The sequence below is a fragment of the Acanthopagrus latus genome, chromosome 3 (genome assembly GCF_904848185.1).
Source record: "Acanthopagrus latus isolate v.2019 chromosome 3, fAcaLat1.1, whole genome shotgun sequence".
NCBI classification, from domain to species: Eukaryota; Metazoa; Chordata; class Actinopteri; order Spariformes; family Sparidae; genus Acanthopagrus; species Acanthopagrus latus.
Window position 1 is genome coordinate 14,712,754 of NC_051041.1, and position 22,904 is coordinate 14,735,657.

General features: G+C 42.1%; 1 protein-coding gene across 1 annotated transcript; it reads right to left on the bottom strand.

Annotated features, from left to right (window-relative positions):
• Positions 1-976: 976 nt before the first annotated feature.
• vars2 (valyl-tRNA synthetase 2, mitochondrial) lies at positions 977-22,779 on the bottom strand. The gene is made up of 29 exons (XM_037092571.1): positions 22,222-22,779; positions 20,696-20,777; positions 20,491-20,591; positions 19,175-19,296; positions 18,982-19,048; positions 18,542-18,639; positions 18,358-18,439; positions 17,423-17,542; positions 16,547-16,655; positions 16,358-16,446; positions 15,260-15,350; positions 14,917-15,044; positions 14,682-14,785; positions 13,972-14,053; positions 13,741-13,817; positions 13,451-13,538; positions 13,159-13,252; positions 11,848-11,918; positions 11,638-11,763; positions 11,391-11,495; positions 10,593-10,661; positions 10,428-10,506; positions 8,616-8,746; positions 7,728-7,880; positions 7,140-7,382; positions 5,603-5,714; positions 5,215-5,417; positions 3,881-4,030; positions 977-1,320 (listed from the first exon to the last, which is right to left on the bottom strand). The coding sequence occupies exons 1-29, from the start codon at positions 22,402-22,404 to the stop codon at positions 1,243-1,245; spliced, it is 3,237 nt and encodes a 1,078-aa protein (XP_036948466.1). The 5' UTR covers positions 22,405-22,779; the 3' UTR covers positions 977-1,242.
• Between the last annotated feature and the right edge of the window lie 125 nt (positions 22,780-22,904).

The window sequence follows — 22,904 nt, forward strand, 5'->3', positions numbered from 1 at the left end:
AATGTGGGAGATAAGGTGTGTGGTTACCACAGGCTTAAGACTTTCACACATTTTGGTCCTCCCACCTAAAATCCATCATTAAATGTCCCACAGCTCTTCTTAGCAAGCCTTACATTAGCTTTTTACTGCTATGCAGTTCATTTACGCTTCAAAACATCACAAAGTGGTGTTCATCTGTGGAGATTATCTTGGTCAACAGAACTTGGAAGGATCAGAAACCTACAACAGTGACACTAACTTCAGGGTTAGCCTACAATTTCAATGCAATTCTTTTTTCCTTGCTTTTTGTTGCAGGACAGCCTGGACAAACATTGAGGTGTGCCAGTGGAGGCCACCATTCAACTGCTGTCATTGGAGTTGGTTTATGATTGATCTGGTGAAGTAAGAGTCTCCCCTTCTTATCCGTCACGATCACCATTTCAAGATAAAAAAAAACTAAAAAATAGTTTAAACCATTATAGAGGCACTTTTAGGCATTTGGAGGTGTTAATGGGGTAATAATACAACTCAGAATTATGTATTTTATCCAGACGTGAATAAACATATAACTACTGTTTGTAATCGTGTTGTCCTTTAAGGTCACAGTTTAATTAATTAGATTAATTAGTTTCTTAAGCAAGAAATAAAAACTGCCAATAAAGATCTTTCTCTTCTGTTGAAAGTTTATTCCCCCAAAACTGATTGTTAGAATTCTTTTTCTCACCCACATTCCCCATCTATCTTTCTGTCTGTCTGTCTGTCTGTCTGTCTGTCTGTCTGCTTATCCATCCATTCATTTAACATGTCTTTTGTATTTGCTGGATTGCGTGCCATGTTTGACGCCCATGTTGACACAACGAAGCCCGGTAAACAACATTTTTCTGCATAACCAGGTTTGTATTTATAACATATTCAAACTGTGTTGGATGCTGAATCCTCCACATATCAAAATTCTGACATCCCCAGAAAATACACATGTAAAGACAAACATGTTTTAAAAAAAAACAATGATTTATATGAAGGATTATTGTCAGAAAAAAAACATTTTTGTGGTCACAACCGAACAGTGCAGTAGTGCTGCATCACGGTTTGAACAATGAGCTTCTGCGATATATATAAATAACATGATGATGATGATGTTATGTGAAGTCTCCTTTAATCGAGCAGTGTCCAAATTTCGGGCTCAGACAGCATAAATGATTCATCATATCAGACTTGATGTGCAGCGGCCTCACGGTTATTGTAATGTCCACTCGGTTGTGGTTACTCTGCTGCCTGAGTCTGCTGCAGGACGCTGAGCTGGTCCTCAGTGGTCTTCAGTTCCTGCTGCATGGCTGACATCTGAATACAGAGAAGGAGGAAGGAAAACAAGGAGGGGGTTAAAATAAGAATCACATAAGCACTTTCACATGAGGTTTTTAATAATTGGATGGAAACTATCCTACAATTAGATAACCATCATGTACAGAAGTTTAGTAAAACTGACAGTATTGAATGTGTGATAATTATGTGAAAATAAATAATTAAATAAGATTAGATTCAATTTGATTGTCATTGAGCACAGTATCAGAACAGAGAACAAAATGCAATTAGCGTCTAACCAGAAGTGCAAAAAAGCAGTAAAGTGCAAAGTGTGTACAGTATAAATAGTGCAGCAAGACAAATACTACAGTATGCACAGTATATAAATAGAGTGGAGCAGGCCTAGGTACAGAATGTACAGTATATAAATATTACTGGCAGTTCTAAATTAATTAAATCATCACGCAGTAATTGGAAACCAATGAGCACCTGAAGGACTTTGAAGAGTTTTAATACTAAAGAATTTATTGAACAAAAATAAAAATGTACCAAAGATGTGGAGCATTATGAGGTTTATATGGAGATCTTGCTGAGCAAAAAATTGTCTAAATAGAACAGAGAAATTCGGACAGATGGTGAATTCAGTGGACAGGAAGAGAAAACTGTGTGTGTTTCTGAACACGAGAGCATGTAAACCTATTGTAGTAGTAACCTCAAATAAATCTAACCTGAACATGAGCAAGTATCTCTTTTTAACTCCAATCTAAATGTTAAATTGTTTTCAATAAAGGGACACGGTGTAGTTTTGGAGATGAAAATCATATTCAGAATTGTAATATTTACGACATAAATGACAACAAACGTTGTTCCATCAGTGCATTAACAAGCTGTTCTCAGAGGAAAGTTTGGTCCAAGAACACTGTTTGAAGCTGGGGAGGTGGCAGGGTCCGCCACACATAAAAAAAAAAAAAGTTGTCCTTGAAGGTCAGTTTGTTTATTTAGTCATGACAGAAGAAGTGAGTTTATTTAGTTTGCTTACGCAGAAAGAAAAATCAGTCCACGAAGAATGTTTCTATCCCAAAACTGCATAGTGCTCCTTTAAAGTAAGTGTTAAATCGCGCTATATTCCACCACTAATCGCTGTTATAGTGTGTTTGTTCAGTAACCCATGTCTCTCCCTCCTGCTCATTCCCTAAAAGCGAAAAGAAATTTTCTGGTGCCAATTTTATCTAATCAGGACGGAGAACTCTTAAAGGGTCCCTGTGAATGCTCAGAGAGACGGGGGTCCTCCTGTTTGCTGCTACTATGCGTCTGGTCTGTCCACTGCTGTACTACTGCTGCCTGTTCATGTGGTGATGTAGAGAGGAGGAAGGCGACTGCTAACGGCAAAACCGACAGGAAGTCAGCTACAATGACGATAACGCAGCAGCAGCTTTAACAGTCCTCGTCCTCATAACATTTGCCTTTTGAGTGGAAAAGGCAGCAAGCTTTGGAGTGCTGGACTTTGATTGACATTAGCTAATGCTATGGCCACAGAGGCCTGACAACACAGCTAATAACAAGCTAACGATGCGTAGGGTATGGATGTATGGCTTTTCTGTCTCTGTTATGACGTTTTCTGTCTGATAAATCTTGGGGCAGCCCGACACAGCCAGAACAAGTTTCTCCTCCACTTTCTTGGTTACTGGGTGACAGGTGATGAGTCCCATCTAGTCTAATAAATGATTGGTGGCCTGAAAAAGAGCACTAGCGAAGACCCCAACATCTTTTGGAAAAATACATCAGGCATAACATTATGACCACCTGCCTAAGATTGTGTTGGTCGCCCTTTTGCTGCTAAAACAGCCCTCACCTGTCGAGGCATGGACTCCACTAGACCCCTGAAGGTATGCTAAAGGTATCTTTGGACCATTTTTGATAGATACTGACCACTGCAGACTGGGAACACCCCACAAGTGCTGCAGCTTTGGAGATGCTCTGACCGAGGCATCAAACTCGCATCCTTACGCTTGTCCATTTTTCCTGCTTCAACAACTTAACTTGCTGCTTAATACATCCCGCCCACTAACAGGTGCCACGATGAAGAGACAATCAGTGTCATTCACTTCACCTGTCAGTGGTCATAACTTTATGCCTTATCGATGTAAATGGTTAGCGCACAGTCCCAGTTCTCTTTTCAGCCTCTCCCCGTTGATGTTGTCCTAGAAGCACTGCACGCCGCCGACAGTATGCACAAAATTGAAGATATTAATAATAAATTGGGATACTACAATCTCAAAATTGTCCTGCCTGTTAAAAATCTTGCAATCATTAGTGAGTCCACATCAGTCCAGTTTGGAGGTAATCACAGCACCACCTCAGCTGAGCGACTTAATTACCAGTTTAGGTAGCAGCACCGCCGGCACAGGGGCCTGAAATTCTCTGTGGATCAACGTGAGCGGTGGAATGTGGGACAGTTTACTAAACTCCGTCAGTCATTTGATTTTGTTTCTCTGGATTCTTGAAGCAGTAACCGTTGTGACACACAAAATTATCGACTGTCACCCTTGCACACGCAAATGATAAAGTGATGATAAGCAACCCCAAAAGCAGCACTCACCTTACTGTCAATCTGTTCCCTGATATGAGCAGGAACCTTGGTCAGGTAGTGTGGGGACTGGACTGTGCAGAGGTTTTCCTCCAGCTTTGAAAGGAGCTTGTCTCTGCGCTGGGTGAGCTGCAGTATCTGTCTGTCAACGTTCATTCCACTCTGAAAGAGGAAATGATGTAACACTGTTAGAAATATGACCTGAAACAGCGGGACCAACCAGTCATTCCAGTTGGCGTTCTGATTTTTAAGTTTATGTAGTAAATTCGATGTTAACTTATGCTTCTGACCAACAGCGCTGACCACTGACCACTGACCACCAAACTGTTTTCAGTTAATGTAACTTGAAATGTTTCTTTTAAAAACGTTGCTCCAGCTGGTCTTGAACAGACAGAAGTACGGAATGGGTGACCTTGCAATTACTGTTATATAATTTTATTTTTTTGAATGTTTTGTTGGGCCTAAGGAATACTCTGTATCACCCATACTTCACTTCAAAACTACCTGGTAATGTTTCTTTATTTGCTCTTTTATGTAGATCTATCTTTCCCAGTTTGTTCAAAGTTTCCAGATGTAATTCATTTAACTTTGTGTGTTTTGTTTATTGTTTGGCACACAGACACACACACACACACACACACAAAAAACTAATTGTGAGTGGCAGAAGTAACATTGTATATTTTCTGAAAGTAACTACTGTATTGTAATGCTCTCACAAAATAAAAATAAAAAATGATAAAAAAAAATAAAAAAAACGTTGCTCCAGTGCCGGTAGCTTGCTCAGAGTGAGCTGATGTGGATCCTCTGTCTGGCTCTGATGCAGTGTATAATACTTACTGATAGCAGAGTATAATGATGCGTGTCACAACACATACACCCGTTGTTCTCTATGTAAAATAGCGGTGGTTGTGGTTCAGGGGTGGAGCCAGCGTCTTGTTACTGGAAGTTCGCTGGTTCAGTTCCCCTGGTCTGCATGTCGAAGTGTCCTTGGGCAAGATACTGAACCCCAAAATGCTCCTGATGTGCATGTCAGCACCTTGCACGGCAGCCACCACCATCAGTGTATGAATGCATGTATGAATTACTGTATGTCTGCTAAATGCCCTAAAATGTAAATGTAAAATGTTGACTTGACATGACATGAAGATTATTGTGCCAAAGGTCATTTTGATTGATTGTTAGTATATAAAGTGTCAGATATTCATTAAAAAAAAGCCTTCCGTAATTTCTCAGAGTTGAAGTCCCTCAAAGTTGACGACATTCTCAGCCTGAACCAGAAAATGACAGACTTTTACCAAGGCATGTTAAGCCTTAAAGGGCTGCAGTGGAAGAAATCTGGATCATACCTGGACGTGAAGGTGTAACTGACACGTGTGGTCCACCACACCGACAAGGCTTCCCTTAGGTGGAGGAGTGGAGCAGACAGAGTGGAGGCTTTCTCCTTCCTGAGGACAGTAGATGTGGAGGTTGGATATCCGGCTTAATGTCCACACAGCAGTTCCGAAGTGAAGGAGGACCTGCGCCTGGCTGGGTGAACACACTGCCCACACTGAGACACACAACACGCGTTAATTAATCCATTCATTTATATCAATTTACAAATTGATTACTTGCTAGTTAGTAAGTCACATCAATCTCATTTTTCTGCATTAAAACATAACCTGATCTCTATCTGAGCATTCATCAGTGAGCTGTTACATTCGAGATGGTTGTTTCGACCGTTAACTGACTCACTGGCAGGTTTTTCTTTGGTCATTCCACACTGGGCTCGTAGTGAACGGGCCACTCGGACCACTTTCCGGATCAGCAAAAAATCGTTCTCCACATCAGGGAAATTCCAGTGTGCCTGGCAGGATGGAGAGGTCACACAAAAGAACACATCAGCTAAAATCCATGGAAAGTTCAAAACCCAGCCAAAAATAACTGAACGCATTCAGGAGCAGAAACCAGCAGAGTGATAACTTCAACTTCACTAGCTGTTCGCATGTCGCATGTTAAATCACATTTAAAAAATGACATGGGAGTGAAATCTTGCCACACCTCATCATGCTATTTGTGCTTTAGTCAGACATATCCCTATAATATATACTGCATGTAAACCATTTGCTATAAGTCCTTTTTTCATTTATATAGTGAACCCTTGTACAATATGCAAACCTGCAAGCACAAGGATTATATAAGACTGGATGTATTTACAACTGTGCCAGATTTCCATTTGTACTGGTTCTCTGATGTAACCACGTCCCTGAGTGGATTCAGTGTGAATTTTGAGTAACTACTGTACATGTGTAGGCTACCCCAGTGGATCAGTGGTACCTGTAAATGTGGATTGCATTTTGGAGTCATAACATCTTTTTTTCTTCCGGCAATTGCTATGTCACCAGTGTGGACGACTGTTTTGATGAAGGCTAAGGTGAGTTAGTTAACATTAATGTGAGTTCATATGAGTTGACCCTTAAGACACCTTTGAATGTAAAGGCAACCACTTATTGGTGCAAAATAAAACAGCAGCACCTGATACAGTACAACCAATCAAATCTACTCACTTCCATTTAATATTTCAATTTTACGCTGTACTACCATGCCTCTACTCCTCTATACTGTGTTGTCTCTACTGCTTTGTGGATGATTATTTTGCCTCCATTTTGGCATTACAGCTGCCACCATTTTTCTTCCAGAGCCAGAGTTGACCATCATGGTACCAGAGGGCGGGGCTTGGGTCCAACACAGATCCAACTGAGAGCCCAAGAATAAGCTGTGGTAGTAACTTGTCAAAGACAAGATACACATGCCCTAATGCATACCCTGCTTTATTGTCTATCTTACTCGACATGGGACCATAATTTCCAAATTGAAAATCACGCTATATTGAAATAGACTTGAAACTAGAGATTTAGACCATAAACTTAAAGGGATATTCCAGTATAATTTAATCCATGGTCTAACACACCTCGACACCGAGTAAGACCCCCCTCAAGAGATCAAGTTTTCCGACCGCTAGCTTATGCAGTTTTAGCAACCTCAGAAAAGGCCGCACAGTAACAATGCACTGCAGTCTATGCCTTCAACAAGAAAACGCCATCAAAAACCCACTCATAGCAACAAATAATGCTCAGAACAGCACCAAACTTCAGCAACAGTACAAATAGGGTCCAAGCACATAGTTGCAATGTGTGCGGCCTGACCCATTTTATAGGCAAAACACTGATGCAAATATCTTCATTAGATGTGGTTGTGTGGTGGTGAGGACGCGTTACGGTTGTAGTCCTACTAGTTGAGAGGTGTGGGGGTAAGGCTGCAGACACAGGCTGGCCTGGGCTGCAGCTCTGGGTCTGAATGGCTGGAGCCTCTGCCACAGCTCCTCAGTGATGAAGGGCATGAAGGGGGAGAGCAGGGCCAGAGACGTGGACACGCAGTGATAGAGGACACTGCTGGCCACCTGCACACTGCGCTCAGTCTCAGCCTGGACCGCTGCCCTCTCATCCTGACGGACCAGCACATGCTTCACACACTCCTAAAGGACACACACAGTCATAGAAGTAAATGACAAGCACTGGCTACATTTGAACATTTATATTAATTTGTTTATATCAGTCTTTGAGAACCTGTGACCAGTGAAAGACTGGGATTAAAAAAAAAAAAAAAAACAACCGTGGCAACTGCAACACACTGGCCCTATTTTCAAACCCAATACCAACTGCACCCATCCGCCACCTTCCTGTTTAACTATGCAGTAAGCAGATGGTTGTTAATACAAAGAGAACAAAGTAACAATCTCTTTTCCAATCTGTCCCCCCCTTTTTTTTTTTAAATACAGTAAAATTCACCCATGATGCAATGTGAATGCTATGCTCCTCACCAAGTAGACATCACACAGGCTGTGGACCCAGAAGGAGTACAGGGCAGATGTGACAGTGTGCAGCTCGTAGGCTTCGAAGGCCTGCTCACACTGTGCCACTGTGCTGTAGAGTCTGGAGCAGATCCACCGGTCCATGCTGCTAAGGGGAGTCAACTGAGAATTGGAAAAGCAAAAAACATTTTGGGTAAAATGTACTTCACAGATTCCTGTACAGAGAATTGCAGGCATTAGCATGGCCGCCTGTAAAATTCATACTGAAAACAAATAGAGGCCAGTGTACCCTCAGAGTGACCGCTAAGTAACTGAGGCTAACTGTAGCTGCCTTTAACTAGTTAGCTCAGTTAGCCATGTAGGTCAAGACTGGGAGTTTGGGGAGTGGGGGGAGCAAGCTCAGCAGCTTTGCACCGTTACTAGCATGAGCTAGCTGGTTAGCATGCTAGCTTCATGATACCTTCTTGATAACTCCAGTGGTTGTGGGGTTATTTCTTCACATTCTGTTTATATATTTTGAATGTTTTCCTTTAGACAGAGATGGAAAATGCCTGTGGATAAATAACAAAATACATTTTACTCAGTTAAAATGTATCTGAAACTGTTATCATTAATTACTAGCCTAAATCGTTATTGTACCCTGCTGAAAAAAACAGCATAGACCAGCATGGCCTATGCTGGTTAGTACTGGTTTGGTGCAGGTTTAGCTGGTGGACCACCATGATGAAGCTGGTCCACCAGCATAGTCATAAATATAACATAAATCATCCCCAGTGGTGCACAGACGCCTCATCAATCAAGGCTTGTGTTTGTGGTAAATATTAAAATTTAATTTAAACAATATGCTGTCCATACATTTAAAAAAAAACATTCAAATGGTTGATTCAATCGCTGTACCTCTTCCAGTGTTCTCACTGGTGTTGTGTTGTCACCAAGCACTCCCAGTGTGAATCTCAGTGTCTGCCACATTTTATTACAGAAGTTTCTGCAGCTCAGGACCTCAGAGACAGACAGACTGATGTCTTCACCTGAAAAAACGCAGAACAGAAAGAGTCAGATACATAATATAAAGGTAGAGGTCATTGAAGTTGAGTAGTTTCATCTAGCTATTGGCACAGGAAGTCAGTGTACTTGTCACATGGTGTGTGCCCACGTTCAGACTGACTTCAGCCCTGCATGAAAATATGAAGTACTTTCATTTATTTGAATAAAGCTAGCCTGTCGGCTAAGTAAAGGGTGTCAACACAGGGGTTACAATCCAGTACCTGACCAAATGCGAAATGACTACAAATGACTTTGACCACCAAAATCTAATCAGTAAACCCATAAGCCCGAGTGGACATTTGGGCCAAATGTGAAGTAGTCCCTCCAGGAGTTCCTGAGATATTGCATTTACAAGAAGTCTATCCCATTTACAAGAATGGGATAGACTTAAAGTCACAGTGACCTTGACGTTTGACCACCAAAATGTAATCAGTCCATCCTTGAACTGCTTAAAGTGAATGGTGGATGTTTGTGCCAAATCTCAGGAAATTTCCTCAACGTGTTCCAGAAATATCATCTGCACAAGAATGGGATGACAGACAGACAACAAAAACCCACATAACTTCTCCATGAAATCACGACTCTCTGTGTTATACTGATAGTATATTACCATTGTGCAGCGTTTTGAGCACTGATAAGCCTACCTTGTGACTGCCGGAGGCTGCGCTTTTCACTGTTATCTTCCGTCTTGTGTACAGGCAGGTAGAGTATTTATATCAACAAAGTCATGTGTGACCTCAAATCACACCTGACCCGGTATAACTGCCAGTATCATCTGTGTGACCAGTGTCTTAAGATCTTCTCGCTTACGCAGATCAACTACTGTAGTAACATTGAGTTCAATGGCACATCAGTTGATAAGATCGATTTGCATTATATAGCTTAGTGTGACAGTTGCCCTCTTCTGCTATCATTCCCTTGGGCTTACTGACATTGTTCCCCCTGCAAAGGTGGCTGAACAGCTTCCACTTGGACCCCAAGCTGCACAGGCACAGGATGCTCAGGGTTTCACAGTGGTGCCTGGGGGAGAGGTTGTATCTCTTAAGAGGTGTGCCCACGGGCTCTGTCCTGTTTTGCCAAGAGACAGTCACAATGGCTGCCTCTCAGGATGGGGTGCAGTATGGCAGAACAAGGTGACAAGGGGACAGTGGACTGTCCAGGATCTCACAGAGCACATCAGTTTCCTGGAGCTATGGGCTGTGCACCAAGCAGTCAGGCACTTCCTGCCATAACAGTTGGAGGTTGTCCTCTGACTGGTGCCCAGTTCTGAAAGAAGACCCGGTACACTGCTCTGTGACTACGGTCTGGTAACTTGGTAGTCAGGAGCTAGTCAGGAGTCATCCAAGGGCACATGTGACTTTATATAAGTGAAATGATATAAACACTCAACCTGCGTGTGTGCAAGACAGGCGATATCCAGTGATAAGCGCTGCCGCTGGCAGTCGTCCAGGATTCATAGAACTGTGGTTACAGCTGTAACCTTTGATACTCATTTATCCAGTCAGTATTGTCACTGCAGTCCCTCACAAATCATTTCTTTTTCTCTATCTAGCCAAAGTGGAACCCATCTTCTTTCCTGCAACTATGCTTTCCATCACACAGCTTCACACGCTGACAAATGGTCCTCTTCCTCAGATAAACCGAGCAGTGACGAGAGTCGCTCACCCTGAATCTTGTGAGAGCAAAGGGCAAATCTCAGAGCGTCAGTCCCGCACTGAGGTATGCCCTTGGGGAAGTCTCTCCTCTGTGGGGAAGCAGATGGAACAGATAGATGAGACAGAAAGTAACGAGTGTGCAGTTCAGATACAGAAAGGAGAGAAGGAAGCTGACCTGTGCCTCCATGGCCACCAGTTGTTCCCTGGGGTCAAGGTTACCCTCCTTTACTTTCTCTTGAAGTCTCTAACAGGAAGGAGAGAAACAATGGAAAAATGGGAATGGAAAATGGAAAAAGAGTTTCACAACAACAACAAAAAGTATTTTGTGGGAATTAGAAAAGAAGCTGTCACTTCACCAAATAATAGATGACGCCATCGCTTTTCAACTCTTACTTCGAAGTATGGAAGTCATAAATATATTCACTGTGGTAATGCAGTGCTTCTCTGCCAGACAGAAGCAAAATACTGTCTAAAACTAAATTATTTGACGAGAGCTTCTTTGTGGAAGCCTTGTCAAATAATTTAGTAATGTTATTAGCAACTGAACTGGGAAATATAACCACTATTGATTATTTTCTCTTCCAAAAATGGGAAGGAGACAGGAACCCTCTGAGCACTGAGCTGTTTTTTTCCCCATATTTTTCCATTCGCCAGATCTTTTTGTGCGATAATGCTTTTATCAAATCAACCCTGTCATGCACAATCAAGTTATATACATCATTTGTTTTTTCAGGACAGCCTGGGCTAGTAGAAAATGTACGGCTAAGTACCTATCATATATTGATGGAGATAATTTAATAGAAAATATCCACTTTAGGGTTTGACTCTACTTTCTGTTGCTGGAGTGTACTCAGATAACAGTATTTCAGCAGTTTAAATTGCATCAGAGTCCTGCCCCTTCATTCAGTGGGATACATGTCAGCAAGTAATAAACATTAATATGCCTCCTGGACTGATCTTATGTGCTACCTACCTCCAGAGAGACTCCATGTATGAAATCTAATGGGTCGATGACATTTCCAAGAGATTTACTCATTTTCCTGCCATACTTGTCTCTCACCAGAGAGTGAAGTAGAACCTGCGAGCCATGATGGGAGTACAAAAGAGGGAGAGAAAAACAACAGAATATGCTGACACTGAGATTCATCACATCACATATTTGTAGGAATACTTGATTTTTTTTTTTTGGGGGGGGGGGGGGGTGCTAATTATCTAGGCACCTGTTTAAAAGGCAACTGTCCCGTCAGCTCCGTGCCCAGCATCACCATCCTCGCAACCCAGAAGAAGATGAGGTCGCTGCCCGTCTCCAGAATGGAATTTGGGTAGAAGCGCTGAAGGTCGGCAGTCTGCGGGGAATGAGACGGAGGTTATAGTACGAAGGGGAAGGGCTGTTTGTTGAAGACTACGCTCTGCTGATGGAAGTGCAGTACCTGCTCAGGCCAGCCAAGCATGGCAAAGGGAAACAGCCCCGAGGAGAACCAGGTATCAAGGACATCGGGGTCTGACATGAGGAGTGTGCAGAAGTAAGTAAAAAAAAGAAGTACATGTGTGTATTTACATAAACAGCAATTATTAACATCTGCTTTTTAAATTGGTTGTTGTTTTTAACATATTGCATTAAGTTGGTTACACCCCCAACTTTCTAAGACATTCATTAAGAAAGTCCTATTTAATGATGAATCCAAGTGACAGATTTATGTCAGTAACAGAAGGGTGTATTAAAGGGGATAAACAGGACAGAGAATGATACTAAAGTGTTTCAAACCCATTGTGAAAAACAGTGAGTAAAATCAAGTCTGAGGCTCTTTTGCCTTCTCTGGAGTTGGACACCTGCACTGCACAGAACTGACTCCACCCTCACCAAGGAGCAGCACCACTCCATTCTTCAGAGACAAGCTCCATCCTCTGGTTAGATCTTTGAGGATTCATACTGCAGTGGGATAATGAGCCCAAACACACCTCAAAGCTTTGACACAACTACTGAAGATCAGAGGAGACAGAGGAATCCTCCACTGTCTCCTGACCTCAACCCCATTCAACATTTATGGGGACGCTTCAACTGAGAAAGCCAAACACTCTGTGACATCACAAGAAGCTTTGCGGAACACTTGTCAAATCATGCCGGGGTAACATGAGTCAGCATGTTTTACATTAACCTGTGGAGTCCATGCCAGCTGGAGTGCATTCTGTAATTAAAACAAAGAGGGAGCATACCAAGCACCATGGAAGGAGGCTTTTTTGGGCAAGCCGCATCAATGCTTAGTAGCAAAGCTCTCTTGCACTTTTTGCCTGAAACTAAACTGAAAGTAAAACTGGAGTAAAAGTGTAATCCAGATTTCGACACCCTGATTAAATAATGCAGATAAAACATCACCTTTTTTTATTTGATCAAATTAACTTTTGGCTTAATATTGGCAGCCACAAACTACTCTAAACATTTATCTTAACGTTTTTGTTCCTGACTGGCAGATACATACTGATGTCACACTGACATAATGGCTTGTAATATCAGCTCCTCCAGTGCACTCTTCAGCCCCAGGCAGAGGTAATTGCAGCACCACAGCGGCGGTAAAATAAATAATATCAACAGTAGCAGTGTTCACAGCGACAGCAAAAGTAAAAAAACAAACAAAACAAAAACATATTTTTGATCAGTGATCAGTGTGATGGATAGTGCAGTAGTAAAGTTGTCATCTGCTGATACAGCAGCAAGTTAAGGGGTTGAGGTAAAGGTCATTCACCCTGAGTCAAAGTAATGGCTTCGGGCTTCACTCCGTATTTGACAGCAGCTCTCCGTCTGGCCTCGTCCTCGCTCCGACCCCAAACCCACTGCTCCTACCAGATAAAACACAGACACGACAAAACTGTGTGGGAGTTGGTGACATTGGTGTATTGGTGTATATCAGTATACATCAATATACATCAGCTATTCAACCCATTATGCCAACCACTCATCCATTTCTATATCTGTCTGAAGCAAACTTTTTCATGTTAGTAGTACTTTCAAAACATAAACACATCCACGGACCCAACCTCTTGTTTGGCAGTAGAGTTAGGAAGCTCCACTTGGTAGGCAGGGACCCGATGACCCCACCAAAGCTGCCTAGAAATGCACCAATCGCTGCGAAGCAAACAGAGGCACATTGTTGACGACCCGTAACTTTGACACAAGAGTCCATTCTTCATCGGAGTGGTGTCATTTCACGCGCACGTCACACCAGTAACAATGAGACACAACTCCATTGTTCACCCTCCTGTTGTCCCACTCATACGACTGTTAAATTGCGTGATTTTTGTCCGAGTCAGAGGTCAGGACTGTCTACCTGATGCCGGAGAGCCAGTTCTTCCATGTTTTGGTATAGAAGTGAGGGATGATTTCCAGCTGTCCATCATCCACAGCCTGACCGGGAAAGAAATGGTCACATTTCAGAGATTAATACATGTTGGTATATAAATATCTGGTCAACAACTGGTTACTTGAAATCATGTGATGCAACTATGATCCTTTAATACATAAGGGTTGACTGAAATATAAACATTGCACAATAACCTACCTGTATAGCTTTTTCAGCCATTTTATCACAGCGGACAAACCACTGCTTCTTTAGAAGAGGTTCAATGATATCTCCTGAGCGACTGAAACAGAGATGGAGGAGGAAGACAAAAGGCAAAAAGACAAATTAGAAACATACAAGAACATGGTCAAATTATAGCATTGCCTCTATTGTCTTGTTCGACAACGATGAAGGAAGCAAGAACGAGGTCATCGTGACACTGGTGGAAGCCCGTTTGTGACCTTTACACAGGTTTGTGCACAAATCCACAGTCAAGATATTTACGCTGTTCTCCCTAAATCAAGTATTAGCTGCTGGTTTGGGGGAAACCAAAAAACACAAATAACCACAAAAAACTAGCTGATCGAGCTCAGGCTGCATGAAGATGTGCTCCTTGTGTCTTAGCCGTCTTATTGAGAGCTGTCAGTTTAAATATGCAGAGACAGTGGTCTGCTACTTATGTGAAAAAAGAAAGCAAAACTACTGAGCGAATCGGTTGTGTTGTCTACTATATGCAGCAATTATATATTTCTAGATTGTTTTGAAATACCCTGTGCTGCCTTTTGTGAAGAACTGTGTTTGTCCTGAAACATATCTATTGAATACATTTGTACAAACAGGAGCAGAGACATGAATGCACACACAGAAATTCTAGTGTGTGTGTGTGTGTGTGTGTGTGTGTGTGTGTGTCTGTGTGTGTGTTCCAATACCTGCAGATGGGCAAAGTCATGGCATGGCTCTGCTTTCCTCTCAACAGCTTCTTCTCAGCCAAGGCATCCACAACCAGCTGTCTGGCGTCAAAACGCTTCACTCCCTTAAAAGAGACAAAGGGGCAAAAATGTGACAACAGCTGGAAGAAAACAGCTGATGAATCCCTGTGAATAATTTCACCTCATCACTTCATATAGTCCCACCAAAGTTTTACAGAGAACGGTGCTCATGTACCTTCAGCCATTCACCACAGGGGTGCGTCATGGTTCCATCTCCTCCGATCACAGTGACGCGCGGCAGTGAGTGTCTCTGTGACAGCAGGAAGTCAGTGTGGTCGTGAGCAGGGGTCACTTTTATGGCACCTATAAAACGTGAGCAGGGAAGCGGTCAACAGGAGCAGCTGAAATAATGTAAGAGCACCAGCGTTCGCTCGGCATGTCCAGGGCTGGACAAAATAACGTCTTAAAAGTCGACATATTTTCTTGAGAATAAACAAGCTTAGACGCTTTTGATTTTAATATTTGATGAGACTGTGTCCTAGGAGAGGGCCTCAGACGGTAGGTAGTGTTACTGTCACCTGTTCCCAGCTCCATGTCCACCATTGAATCAGTGATAATGGGCAGGAGTCTGTCGGTGAAGGGGTGTCTGCACTGCTTCCCGTGAAGAGCCTGGACAAAGTGGACAAAGCAGGAAGATATGAGCACAGACATCATTTGTCATTCAGATCTGCTCTGCATTTGCATGTGGCATGTTGCACAGTATGGTAATATAACAATACTGAAATGTATCATTGCATAGACTTTCATTAGTGGTAGTGTAATGAAGTACAGATATTCAACTACTGTATACATATAACTGAGGTTCTTGTACTTTCCATGAGCATCGCCAGTCTATGCTGCTTAATACTTTTCCTCCACAAAAATTCAAAAGGAAATACTCCACCATATTTATTAGAAGTAATGTTAGCTGGTTACTTTTTCTAAATAAATAAAAAATAAAAATGATGAGCTCTTATATTCATTGTTAAGGGTAAACAGCTCCACCAAGACGAGACTCCAAATGTAACTTCTCACATGACATCCTTTCAAATAACTGCTTTAAGCTGAAAGTTCAAATTATGCAATGTGTCAGAAGACCTGTTTTTTTGGAACTACTCCAATTATCATCTCATGACCCCTCAGATGTATCTTGTGACTCTTTAAAAGGGCCTGGCCTCTAGGCTGGGGACCAGTAAACTAGCTTAGCGCATATAAGTAGAATTAGAGTGTGTAGAGTTAGCCTGATTACCTGTGTGACTGTTAGCCTAGTAGCTCTTCTGTTCCTGTTGTTAATCCTATGGCTAGTAGCTATTTAAGTATGTACATACTGTTAATCCACTCGTATAAAGATCCTATCCTATTGATTGATGAGCAAGGTTCAGATAACGCCTCTTTGTATCTTTCTGTTTAAGGTTTGGGAGATCGTTCAGGTTTTTGTTTGTTTTGTTTCGTTACGGCTTTAGGTTCTTGAGGTTAACCTTCTTCTTTTTTTTTTTTTTTAATTGCTCACTGTACTCTTAAGTCTTCACATTTCGCACTCTCTCTGCCTCTTGTCCTTATGCTATGCTCCCCCAACCCCAGACCAGGGCATAACAGCTTCAGTCTCATTAAAAAAAAAAAAGAAAATGTGTACTAGCCTGATATCGAGGGTCATCGGGGTGAACAGCTACAGCCACATCTCCGAGCATAGTCTCAGGACGGGTGGTGGACACTGCCACCTCTCCATCTAGAATGCATGGAAAAAGGAGAAAACAAAATCACAATACAGCATAATAACAGTACAATCCCGAACACAAGATGTATGATGGTTTGAGAAAAATACTCACGGTGGCCTTCTATAGGGTATGCAAAGGTCAGCATTGTCCCAAACTCCACTTTGTTTTCATAACCAGGAACAGACAACATGGTCTGCCCAGACAGCTCCTTTGAGTCAACCTGACAGCAAACACACAAAACATATACAGCATATAGATACAGAACAGAATGAATGACGATCCTATCTAAAAAAAAAAAAGTATAATAGGTGGACAAGAAAGAAAAAGGAAAAGGAACACTTGTTTTATAAGGTGTGCTGGGACGCAGTAGACCTCATTCCATGCCATCCGTGAAACCACCCATGTTTACCAATCTATCGTTTCAGTGGCATTAGAGCTGGATCACCTTAACATGTTGGCAAGACACATTAGGGGCTGAAGGTTTCGTGTGATTTTCACCAAACGTAAAGCCCTCAGACCAAGGCAAAGGAGAGGAGGACAAATTATTTCCTGTACCCGTCTCAGCAATAAGAATAGGTTCTTTCAAAATGAAGGACATAAGCATGAAAATGGACTCATCTTAACCCTTTCCCTCATTTACGTTACCACCCGCTTTTACAAAAGCTGTCATATTCACACAGAGATGACCATGAAATGTGCCAACCTGCTCATAAGAAGCAGTTTGGGGTTCAGTATCTTGCTCAAGTACACTTTGAGCCAGGGATTCGATCCAGCAACCTCCCGATTGCTGGACCCGCTGTACCTCCTGGGCTACAGAAAAGGTCTCTGTCGCCGATTAAAAAGCTGAGCAAATGATAGTTTGGGGCTGATGTCCATGCAAAAGGAAAGGCTGTACGTATTACAAAATTTTACATCCACATATGTGGTAACAACTTTTATTTTGTCTCCCCGTGGTGTGAATTATGCATCAATGTGAAGCCGTTTCACCTCTATGTCGGAGATGGCAGATTCCAGAGCACAGCTCCAGTTGACCAAACCCTCTGAGCGATGAATCAGACCGGAGTCACACAGCCTGACAAAGGCCTCGGTCACAGCCTTGCTGAAATCCTGAAATGACAAAATAAAGGAAACCTCACCAGTATTAACAGTTCCATGGTACAAGTTTTCTTTTCAAGGTAACTAGTCTTTAGTCTATTCTGATATTCTTGGTACATAACACACATTATTTTCTGTTTTGGTCTCAGATTTGAGCAAGCTGAGGTTACCTGCATCTGACTGTCTTCAACTTTGTCAAACAACAAACAGCTGTCAAACAACTTTTTATTTACTAGGGGTTTATTCATATGGCTCCTTCAGGGCCGATACCAGTTACTAGAAATCAAGGAGACTGTGGACAGATAATTTAAAAAACGGTGATGAAACACTTGGGTTATCAGCACTTTGTTTAAAAAACAAGTCTGAAGCAGCAGCCTCAACATACAATGACTCAATCAAACAAAGAGTTTTCTGCAGGATAAAAGATACATACATGGAATGTAATATATCCATATACCCACACTTGAATAGTTTTTATGTTGTAGACAACTGTATAGAGAACATATATATACATAAATAATTATCTTATAATAGAAATTACACATCTTAAAGCCCCTGTGTAAGATTTGCAGGATTTAAACATCTGACCCTGAAGTATATGGCATAAACAAGAATGATGAATGATGCCGAGAAACATGGTTTGCTATGGTCAGTGACAGTTTGTAGTACACCGCGGTTTTATCAATCCATTCTGAGAACTTTATTAACAGCTATAGGGCTTCTTGTTTCAAACGTATTCAGAATAAACAGCAATAATGACACTAAAAGTTTTAAACAGATATTTTTCAGGTGGTCAAATACGTGACAAACGTATGTGACTGTCTTACTGGATCCATCGTGAAACACGCCCTACGCCAGTCCAGAGAAGCTCCGAGCCTCCTCAGCTGGTGGTAGATCTCCTCTCCTTTCCTTGGACACACATGAAGAGAAAAAAAAAAACACTCAATGAAACAAACAGCCTGCAGTCCAAAACAGTAGATGGGAAGTGAAGATCTGAAAGTGACGACTCACTCATTCTTCCATTTCCACACCTCCTGTAGAAACTCCTGCCTGGTGAGGTCCTGTCTGCGCTTCCCGTGTGCCCTCAGCAGTCTCCTCTCCACCACGGTCTGACGGACACAGAGGTGACTGAATGAGAAAGCTGTTCAACAACCGTCGTCACTTTCTGCAAAAACGCATTCTGAAGCTCGTATGAAGCTCCAGCAGTCTGAAAGCAACTGGGCACATTGATATTAAACAAGATATTAAACAAACAAGGACTGTGGATTTTGACCACCAACATGTACACTGGACATGTATTAGGAAGCGATCTTATCTACGTCTGAATATTTACAGCTAACGACAACTCCTTTAACTTTCATGTTGGCATGTAAACATGTTTCTAAGAGCAAATGTGAGCCTATTCTTTCAATCCTTAATCAACATGAAATAGAAGGAAGAGAAGAACTCACCTGTGTGGCAATACCTGCGTGGTCACATCCCGGAACCCACAGTACTCTGTGGCCTTGCATCCTTCTCCTGGTGGATTACAAATCTATATATTACTGCTCCATCAACGGATAAGCCTTTTCAATCCGTCTCGGTGCTTAACTAGCCACAATTAATAGTTCACATAACATGCTGCGTATTTTTGTTGGCGGTTACCATCGAACCAGAGCGTCTTCTATGGCGACAGTCAGAGCGTGGCCCACGTGAAGAGTGCCAGTCACGTTTGGTGGAGGAATACACAGGGAGAAGGTCTGATCCACAGAGTGAGATAACCTCTCCTGACGGACACAACAGGGCAACATTTTAGAGTTTGAAAGCAGATGCAAATCTACGTCCTCCCTTTTTACAGTCAAAAACATTTCAAGGTGGCATATTTCAATTCTGAATAGTAATAGTAGGAACTTTCTTTGTTTAGCACTTTTTAGATCGTAGTTGCTTTCACAAATGACATGAGACAGCTATGACATTATATAGTAGCAGGTAGACTGGATGAATTACAGAAATGAGCATGAAGAGGTATAAAATACTACAAGTTAATTAAAAGCAAGTTTTAAATGACATATATTTTAAGTACTGTAACAGTAATTCATTTTACAGTTAAGCTTATTATTGGTTGCAAATCTAGACTTAGTGACTGTGAAAAGAGCTTTTTTTTTGCCTATTGCCTGTTGTGTATGGGCTTATGCCAAGTTCCCACTTCAGGATTTTAGCCCTGATCTTCCACCCCCTGACAGTTTTTGGAGATTGGTGCATGCTGCAACGAATGATGCGGGAACGAGCTACTGCCAATGAGAGCAGCCACTCCTCTCCTCTGTTATCAGGGTAGCTCTCTGAACCCAGTCTCGTCATGCATGTGCATAGAGCACAATAATAGCTTACGGTTTCTATCTGAATACATACACTCAAACTGTTGAGTGGAGCAGTGTCGTCCTTTGCTGAACCACATCACGAGCAGGCGGTTTCATGCTTTCAGTTGAATAAATAATCCTCACTGCCTGCACATTTTCATCCATCCTGTCACACATATTATTTTCTTTTCCTTCCTGTTTCACACATTGATTGCAAACACACACATTCAGATGAACACAGCTTAACCATCGACGCTAGGATGGATGGGAATTATTAGAGCTGGGATACAGTGATCCGCAACTTAAAACAGATGTACAGGGTTGTAAAGTAGGAGGCTGATAGCTTCTTCCCTTCTTTCTTTGCCCTACTTCCAGCCCCCTACTTGGATCACACCCATCTTTGTACTCATTTTGATATTGGCACACCTGTGAAGTCTCCTAACTGCATCTTACACGACTGTGATGCTTTTGGCATTACAAATTCTGCCCACAGAGAGGGTGCAGAGGGTTCAGGTGGAGCAGCCGGAAATATCCCCATAAAATATGATCCAGTTTCACCCAAATCAGTGGATATCATGCAGAAGTACAATCTGTAGTTGGTAACCTAAACTCAACCATCCTCACGTGTTGCTCTGGACTGAAGAATCCCTCTTTCTCCCACCACTGATACCAACTTGACTCCACATACTCTGGACTGTACTGGGACGGAAGCAGCACGGTGGTGTCTGCAAAGGAAAAAAAAAACACTTTGTTAAGTCTGAAGAAATACACAACAGGTACACAGGCTGGTGCTCTAAAAGTCCAACACCAGTGAAAGCAAGTCAATCACCTTTTTTTGCCCCAGGAGGCGTGTTAGCGGTGTACTCTATCTTCTGCTTCTCACTCCATTTCATTGCATCCCCTTCAGCAGTCTGTAAATAAAAGAAATTCAACATTCAAACAGGGTTGGGGTCAACTATCAAAGTTTCTACTACACCGTTTATTCCACAGTACCTGCCACTTTAATATCTCTCGGTGTTTTAGGACAGACTGTTTTAAATAGCATATCATTTTTGTATCAATGTGGTGAAGTGTTGATTTGTCATGTATTCAATCTGCTGCATTATACAAACAGATAACCTTGCATGGTTAGCTTATCCACGTAGAGTTTCTCAATAAATTTGCTTGAGATATATTACACCAAAAAATATATCAATAGCGATTTTAAATACAAATCATATATAAGGAGTCATAGGAACATGTGTACATTGGCCACCCCTAACCCTGGACCAGCAGCATGTGGCTACAAGACACACAATCCAATCATTTTTTGACTGATTAAGGTGCAAGTTTGAGCAAAAACATGAGGACATAAAGATAAGGCATGGACATTAAAAAATAAAACAAAACTGGTATAGGATGACAACGCTGTTAGGTCAATTACGTTATTTCTTTTTATTTATATAGCGCCAAATCACAATAAACAGTATCTCATGACACTTTTTATGTAGAGCAGGTCTAAACCACACTTTTCAGTCTATTCAATTAACTGGTCCGGAGCAGGCTTCTGGACCAATAAACTGAATGTTTTCTGTTTTTCCCTCTGACGTCCTCTAGATGCTCCACCTCAGCTCAACTGTGATGAAGGCAACCCGTAACTGCTTAGAGGACGGCCGGGAGGTGTATGTGTTTACACTGCAATCGTAGCAGCTTTGAAACGTTGAGAGAAATGTGTTTTCAGATCTCGGGCCAAAATAGGCACCCAAACCAGATCTGGATGACTGGGCAACAGAACCAGGCTCAGCTGACTCTACAGACATCATAACAGAGGTGAAGAGACCGAAGGGAACATTGAAGGAAGATGCTAAGGTGAGACAAAGGGACAGCGACTGAGCGAGAGGCAAGAGACTACATACATCTGATCAACCATTCATATTCATTAAATGGGTAAATGGCTCTTGGATCCTTGTGTTTAAATGACACTTCTGAGAAATGTTCTACAGTCCAGTCATCGCCCTGAACAGAAGTGGGCATTCAAGTACACAGTGTTCTTCACTGACATTACCTTTGGTGCTTCCGCCATACAAACAACTGCTACAATGATTAAGATCATTCTGACCTTTTAACCTGCATCTTTGTAAGACCCCATCCCACCTTTAAGGAAGTGCAACATTTATTTGCTGGATTTTGCCTAAATGTATGTGTAAAGGACTAACACAACACAATCATATGATTGATCATGAACGCCAGGTTTGACATCAGCACAGCATCACACTGTCAGATCCAAGCTGTCTGTACAAAGACATGTGTTTTGTTTCGTTGACAGCTCTTAATGTTATTGTTATTTTTTTTGCTTTATGTTTATTTCCTACTTACACTGCGTTGACTTGACAGTATAGCCTTCTCCCGCTCTCGTCGACGCCTCTGTTTCTCCGCCTGGGGCCGTGGGATGGAGTGCGGCCGGGCTGAGGAGGAGGGTGGAGGTTTGGGTGGGTTGCTCGAACACAGTCTGACAGCTCCACTCGCTGCCAGCCTCGGAACCCGACATGCCCTCCACATTCTCAATGACAGCGAACTGAGCTACGGCTAAACGCTGGTTGTTGATTCCGATAAGCTATCATACAATTTATCGACCCGCGAAATAAGTTTAACGATGAGGACGGTCCACATTTCAACCTGCTAAAGTTAACTTACTGTCCGTCCAGTAACGTTGCACCGAGAACATGCGTACCACGACCTTTCGTCATTGTAAACACGAGTCCAAAGCAAGCCCAGGTCCTATTCTATAATGTTCCTACTCACATGCGAACACTGACTCAATGTATAAACTCGAACAATAATGTCATTTCATATTTCTGTTAAGATTTGATTTTTTCGGATGGCGTTTGCTGACGGACCGATTAAACCTCACGGACAACAGGAAATACTCGATGTCCGTCTGGAAATGTCTTCCCCGCAACAGCACTGTCAAGCTACACTGTGAAAAGAACGAAGGATCCTGTCTTCGTATAAAAAATAAAACAAGTATTGGAAACGATATCCTGCCCAAATGTTACATC

Coding starts and splice junctions, on each gene's coding strand:
- vars2 (XM_037092571.1), bottom strand. CDS start 22,404: ATGTGGAGGGCATGTCGGGTTCCGAGGCTGGCAGCGAGTGGAGCTGTC. Junction 11,496..11,637: donor GACAGTTGCCTTTTAAACAG/GTGCCTAGATAA, acceptor CATGGCTCGCAG/GTTCTACTTCACTCTCTGGT. Junction 8,747..10,427: donor TTGCTCTCACAAGATTCAGG/GTGAGCGACTCT, acceptor GCGTTTTTTCAG/GTGAAGACATCAGTCTGTCT.